Source organism: Octodon degus, unplaced genomic scaffold, assembly GCF_000260255.1.
Source record: "Octodon degus isolate 3935 unplaced genomic scaffold, OctDeg1.0 scaffold00314, whole genome shotgun sequence".
NCBI classification, from domain to species: Eukaryota; Metazoa; Chordata; class Mammalia; order Rodentia; family Octodontidae; genus Octodon; species Octodon degus.
This window is the reverse complement of record NW_004524890.1, coordinates 1,091,986-1,099,259: the sequence shown is the minus strand read 5'-3', so window position 1 is coordinate 1,099,259 and position 7,274 is coordinate 1,091,986. Positions and strand designations below refer to the sequence as shown.

Sequence of the window (7,274 nt, the reverse complement as noted above, 5' to 3'; positions counted from 1 at the left end):
ATATATTTATCACAATAAAGACACTAGTATCAAATGAAATCTGAATCTTAGATCAAAACCACCTAGAAATCATGTAGTTGTTTTAATTATTGTATATATTAGCTGCTAGCTAAGTGAACTTAGATTGGAGGCACCTAACAAAACTGCAGTCCTAACCAATATTCACATAATGTGAAGATATATTATTGTGCAATAGGTTGAATGTCTGTTGTGCACAGTAGGCTACAGTGGTAAACAAGATAAGACACAATCCCTGGAGTTTACTGGTTGCTAAGATTGGACAGGAAAAGAATAAACTTCTTATTAAGAAAAAAGGGATTAAAAAGCAGGTGACTTGTTTTCTCCTTAATGATTTGCTTTGTGGGGTAAATTTTAAATATTCTTTTTCCCCTTTTAGGTTGCTATGGGAATATATGACCACATAAACGGAAGTCTGTTCTGATAATTCTGATACCTGAGATGTAATTGGACTGAGGAGTGGAACAGGAAAAATTTTAGTGCCAACTTCAGTAACAATGGCCACTGATTCAGGGGAGCCAGCTAGCACTGAAGATTCTGAGAAACCTGATGGAGTTTCCTTTGAAAGCAGAGTTCCACAGATTGCTTCAACTTTGACAGTAGATGCTAGATTAAAGGGAAAAAATGGTACCTTTACCGCTTCTGGTGAAGCGATAGAAAGGAAGAGATTTTTTCGAAAGAGCATTGAGATGACAGAAGATGACAAAGTTGCTGAATCTTCCTCAAAAGATGAGAGAGTAAAGCCTGCAACAAATATTCCAAGAGTAGATAAACTTCCCACAAGTGTATTGAGAGGTGGACAAGAAGGTAAATATGAGCAGTGTTCAAAAGCAACTTTGGAAGCCTCAAAAGATTGCTCTAAGGAGAAAAATGAGAAGGAAATGGAAGAAGAAGCAGAAATGAAAGCTGTAGCGACTTCTCCTAGTGGCAGGTTCCTGAAATTTGACATAGAACTGGGAAGAGGAGCATTTAAAACAGTATATAAAGGACTGGACACTGAAACATGGGTTGAGGTTGCTTGGTGTGAGCTGCAGGTGAGTATATAATCTCGGTTTTAGTAAATTGCGGTTTTAGCTGACCTGCAGGATTAAAATGTATTGTAAATTTTAAAAATTGAGGTGTTTATCCCGTTTCCCAGAAATTGTGCTTCTTATCTTAGGAGCTCATGCCAATCTTCCTTTTCTTCTATGGTTTTCCTTTATGTGCTTTTGTTTTTGTTTTTTGTAATGCCAGGGATATACCCAGGGCATTGCAGAACTGTGATAGTATCCTTAATCCTTCTTCTTTGTTTTAGAAGTGATAAAGAAATGGTGGCTTTATTTTGGAAAATTCTGTTGATTTGTTAACCACAGCAAATTGCCTAAATGCTTGTTAACATCTCTCTCTTTTTTTCGGGGGGGGGGGGCAGAACCGGGGATTGAACTCAGGCCCTTGTGCTTGCCAGGGAAGCACTTATTCTACTGAGCCATCTCCCCGGCCCCTAACATCTGATTTTGAAAACTTTTAAAAAAATATGTGCCTCATTGATTGATTATTATATTAAATACTTGAGAGTACCTAGGGATGTAGTCAGTGTGACATCTACCTTTCTTTCTTAAAACAAAATTTGGGAAGATCAGGTGGTGTTGTCTGGTAGTTTTCCTTGATTCTTTGAAGACCTCTGCTGATATATGCTCTCCATGCCTTTGAGTTTGCCTCAGTGTGAAATAATTACTGCAGTCTTACTGACATTAGTTGATTGGAATGCGTTTAAAAGAGAAATGAAAGCAATGGGATAATAATTAAGTTACCTAGAAATTTGATTTGATGAGATTATTTTTCCTTTTTTAATCTTTTTTTTCCTTTTTTCATCTTTATTTTTTATAAACACATATTTGTCATACATATTGACCACATTCATCATAGTGAATTTGTACCTGTACATACCATGTCTTAATTATATTCCCTTCTCCACCTGTCAACTCTTCCTCCCCTCCCCATTTATAAAAACTTTGTTTCCATTTTGTTCCTTCCAGTCTCTCTTTTTTCCTTTTCCTTTCCTTTTCCCCCCTCCCTTGTTACCCTAACTTTTTTCATATTTTTTTTCTTATTTCCCAGTTTCACTGATTTTGGTCCTTATTTATACTTTGATGATGTATATGATGTATATATAGTACTTTTAATTAATGAAGGACTAAATGGGGATAGAAAATCATAGAGAGGATTATAATGTGAATATTTACAGATAATTACTATCATATAAGGACAACCTTTATGACCTCAGTCTTCTCATGAGATGTGGTCAGTTCTCACATGAAATGCTTAAAAACAAGATTAAAACCAATTGCTAGTACAGAATTTTATTATTTAAATTCCAGTGGTCTCTGTCACTGTGGGTGTGTATGTATAAAATACAATTATTTCACCTATTCTGAATTTGCTTGAAGGTTGATATTCATATAGGTTGGAACTTATTCTAGACACTGCCTGGAACTTATTCTAGATGCTGCGTAGATGTATTCTCTCTCTCTCTCTCTCAACCTCCTTCCCACCTTCCTTTCCTGTTTCCCTCCCTCTCTCTGTCTTTCTTCCTTCCTCCTCTTTGTGTCCCTCTTCCTCCCCTCTTGTCCTCCTCCCCTTTTCTTCGTTTTTCCCTCCCTTGACCTAAAGAGCTAGAGATTGAAATCAGGGTCTCACAAATGTTAAGCCAGTGTTCTACCACTGAGCTATACCTTCAGGTCAAGTACAGTCTTTTTTTTTTTTTTTTCCCGGAACCGGGAATTGAACTCAGGTCCTTGCACTTGCCAGGGAAGTGCTTATCCCACTGAGCCATCCCCCGGCCCTCAAGTACAGTCTTTTAAACATTTTATTGTGTCTGTCTACCCGTCTGTCTTGGTTGCTTTCCTATCACTGCTGAAACAAAATATTTAACACTCAGAATTAAGGAAGGAAAGATTTATGTAGCTCATAGTTTGTGGAGGTTTTAGTCTGTTCTTGAATGGCTCCAAGGCAGAGTGACACATGGCAGAGGGCAACACTTTATGGTAGTGAAAGTCAGTAAAAGCAATAAGAGCAAAGGGAGGAGTGGCAGGGAGCAAGCCTGTTTCATTCCCTTATGCAGGACTCATTCTAGGTAGGTGTAGCACTCATCCATAATCCCAGCATTGGACCATTAATCAGTAATAATACTCTAGAAGCCTGCCCCATGACTACATGAGGCTTGGGGGGGGGGACACAGCTAAACACAAAGCATAATAGCATCTATGTTTTTTTCTTTCTGATCTCTCTTTCACTCAGTACTGAGCAGTGAACCCACTGAATCCAGGGCCTTTGCCACAACCTATATCCCTACTCACCCTCCATTTTTTTTGGTGAGACAGGGTCTCACTGAATTGAAAATTTGCGAAGGCTGGGCTTGAATTTATGATTCTCTTGCCTTAGCCAAATTATATAAGTTTTATATCTGTGTTCTGATCAGCATTCATCATTCAGTGATACTCTATACATGGAAGAAATAATTTCTATTCACTTGTTAGTAGGGTAAAGATATTTTGCTAGTTGTGTACTGTAGCTATGCTAAAGGAGATTTATAGTAAATAAAATTTAAAGGAAGTATTCCGGTGGTAGAAATTGCCTAAGAGAATGTCTGGTGTCCTTCACTTGTAGAAACACTAAAATATTCCATAAAGTCGTTTGTTTTTTTGAGTCAGGGTCTTGCTATGTAGTTCAGGCTGGCCTTGAACTCACTGTGTAGCCCCAGGCTAGCTTCAGACTTGTGGTGTTCCTCTGCCACCACACCCAGCCCATTATGCCTTCTTTAAAATGTGGTCCTTGGATGAGTAGTGTGTACATCACCTGAAAGCTTGTTAGAACTGCAGATTCTCAGGACCCATTTGAGACCTACTCAGTCAGAATTTGGCTCCTTGTAAAACCTGTAGGTGATCTGCATGCACAGTGAGTAGACTTTGGAAAACCTGAAATGTGGAACCAATCCCAAGAGCTAGCTGAATCAGAGCATACATTCCCTTAAGAAAGTCAACTTTGTATTTATATATATAGATCCATGTGACATACATACATACATAAATATATATTTTTTTCTTCCAGTCCAAACATCTCAAACTAGTATCTCTAGGAAATAGGTTCTAAAACTATTCTTTAGAAGTTTCCCAGATGATTGAATACATAGCCAGATGTGGGAATCTTTTGTGTGGAGCAAATATAATAAATTTATAAGGTACATGTTAATTTATGTATAGAACAACAATCGAGCAAGACATTGTGCACACTTGTAAGCCTAGCAACTGAGGAGAATGAGATAAGAGTATCATAAATCTGAACCTAGCCTGAGTAGCTTAGTGAGACTGTCTCAAAATTGTGAAAAAGGCTATGGATGTAGGTCAGTGGTAGAGTGCTTGCTTAGCATGTGTGAGGTCCGGGGTTCAATCCTTAGTATTGCAAAACAAAAATAATCCCTTTACCATCCTCCCCCAAGAGAAATATCAATTGCAGTTTTTTGTTCTGAAAGGAATGTCAAAATTAGTGCACTTATTTCATCAATTCCAAGGAATAAAGGATATCATTTATTATTTTCTTGATCCTTATATAGTTTATAATATATAATTTATCAGTTTTCATTGAAATTTTATTTATTTATTTATTTATTTATTTCCCTACTTGATAAACTCGTGTTCACCAGACAAAGCCCCAGCTTCAATGCCTCTTGCCTGTTCCGAGGCATGCAGAACCACTCTGGGCCACTCACAGATCGTAGTCGGACACTGAGTGCGACCTGGGAGTCTGCCTCCCTGCCCAGCTGCAGCAGGTTTTGAGGTACCCAGGAAGAATCAGGAGGGCAGCTCATCTTCAAATATAATATTCCTGGGCCGAGCCTGGTGGGGTGTGGGCGGAGGCTAGCACAGAGGGCGACGGATGCCAACTCTGTGGCTTGGTGACATCAGTGTCTGCAGATGCCTCGGGAACCATGGGTTGGAGTTACAGGGTGTCCGAAAGTGGAGTCCCTTACCTGGAGGAGCTGAAGGAGCTGAATGCTGGGCCTCCGGGCGCGCTCACCGGGGATCCGGGGCCTGGCGGGTTTCCCTGGGTGTCATGGGCCTGGGGGTGCTCGCGGGTGGGCATCAGCCTCGGTGGGGGGCCAATCGCTGGTTTCTGGGCTCCCTGGTGGGTCCAGCGGGGAACGTCGCTATATAAATAATTTTGTTTTGTTTTGTGTTTTAGAGACAGTTTTGCTTTATAGTACAGGCTCGCCATGAACTCATGGCAATCTTTGTGCCTCAGCCTCCCAAGTGCTGGGATTACAGGCAGGAACCAGGAGAGATATTTGACTTTGAGAATACAATAATAAAAACAAACTTTGATGGTAGTGACATAGGGATGCTATAGGTCCTCCCGATAATCCATGTAATATAAGGGAACTATTATAACTCCCAACCTGCTAGATGTCTGATATGCCAAGTTTGTGTTCTCCAAAATCAAAGAATGAATTCTAATGAACAATGGAGGTTACGAATAGGAAATAATGGGCCAGTGAGATAGATCAGCAGACTAAGTGCCTGCTTAGGCAAGTGCAGGGACCTGGGTTTGATCCCTGGTAGCACATGCTACGCTGGCCCTGCCTGCAGGTGCGCTGAGCCAGCGACCGAATCTGGAAATGGTGGGATGCACCTGTTATCTTAGTGCTGAGGAGGCTATAAACAGGAGGATCACTATGAGTCCAACCTGCATAGTAAGACCCTATAAAAAAAGAACAGGAAATATTCACTGAGGGAAAGAGCTGCTATCTTAAGAGAGAGAGAGAGAAGGGTACCTGGTAAGTGGGCTGTGTGAGAGCCCACTTCTTAAAGGAAATTATATAGAGCAAAATCACAAGGTGGGTACAAACTCATGAGGTGGGGTAAGGTGGGACAAAATCACAGGCAATAATAAGATTATAACTATACTCTTTTAGGTAATATTTGTTCAGTGAGGAAGTAAGTCACATTATAAGGAGGGTATAATTGGGACAAAGCTATGATCAACCAATAAGATAACAATTATATCCCCGTCCTAAGTACAAAAATATTGTAGTTGTTTAGGTAATATTGATTCAATGAAGAGGCAAGTCACATAGTAAGTGTGCATGGAAAGAGCAAGGTCCTGAAGGGATGGGTCAAGGTCTTTTTCTAAAATGTATTTAGTACAGGGTCTACAGGGTCTCACTAGGTAGATCAGACTCATAGTTATCCTCCTGTTTTCAGCCTCCCAAGCTCTGGGATTATAGACCTGCACCACCATGCCCAGTCTCAACACCTCAGCAGGGCTGAGGGGGCAGGGCTGGTAGGGCTTGTGGTATTGGAGATTGAACCCTGGTCCCTGCACTCTGTCTAAGCAGGTACTTTAGTCTGCTGAGCTATCTGGCTGGCCCAGGTCAAGTGTCTTGATCCCCAACTGAGGTGATTAATGCCTATTTAGAATCTCAGTCACAGTTATTTATCTTTGGGAAAGTAGATGTAGTCACTTCATCTTTTGTCTTGAGGCTTTACCTTCAAAGAATGCACCTTGCTCCTAAGGCCTAGCCTTGTCTGACTGCCTATAATATTTCTACCTAACTCAGCTGTCTATAATGTCAGGATTTGCCTATAAACCTTCAGTAGTTTGTTTCTTTTGGGGGGGTAGCTATTACTGGGGATTAAACCTAGGGATGCCTACCACTGGACTACATCTCAGGGAACTTTAGTTTTTATTTTGAGAAAGAGTATTGCTAAATTGCCCAGTCTAACCTTGAATTTGCAACCCTTCTGACTCAGCCTCAGTATTTGTAATTACAGGCATATGCTACCACACTCAACTATGATTTATCATACTTTATGGTTTCCTCTAACTTATTTTGTGCATGATGGAAAGATTCTGGCCTTTGTTCTTTGTAGAGAACTTGGGAGCTGAGGAGTGTAGCAGGTAGCTCACTGGTAGAGTGCTTGCTTAACACGTGCAAGGCCCTGGATTTCATCCCCATTACCACAAAGAAAAATGTTAAAATTATTTAGTAATTATTGGGTAAATTATTACATTATTGTGAGAGAAGGATATCAGTCATCAGTGCAATTTAGAAGCCTTAATATTTTTATTCTTCTTTAAGGTAGGGTCTCAATATATTTAACCACAAATTTCAGAGTTCAAGTGATCCTCCTCCCTCAATCTCCCAAGTATTGTAGATAAGACTACAGAGAGGAGCTACTCACCCAGAATTAATTAGAAGATTTATTTTATAAATTCTTTTT

At 40.1% G+C, this 7,274-nt stretch overlaps 1 protein-coding gene across 1 annotated transcript in view; it reads left to right on the top strand.

Annotated features, from left to right (window-relative positions):
• The window catches only part of Wnk3 (WNK lysine deficient protein kinase 3), a 266,752-nt gene that overhangs the window by 32,697 nt on the left and 226,781 nt on the right, over positions 1–7,274 (top strand). The window contains exon 2 of the mRNA XM_023707818.1: positions 398–1,052. Coding sequence (XP_023563586.1) covers positions 516–1,052 — 537 coding nt within the window. The 5' untranslated portion in view covers positions 398–515. The remainder of the gene's footprint in view (positions 1–397; positions 1,053–7,274) is intronic.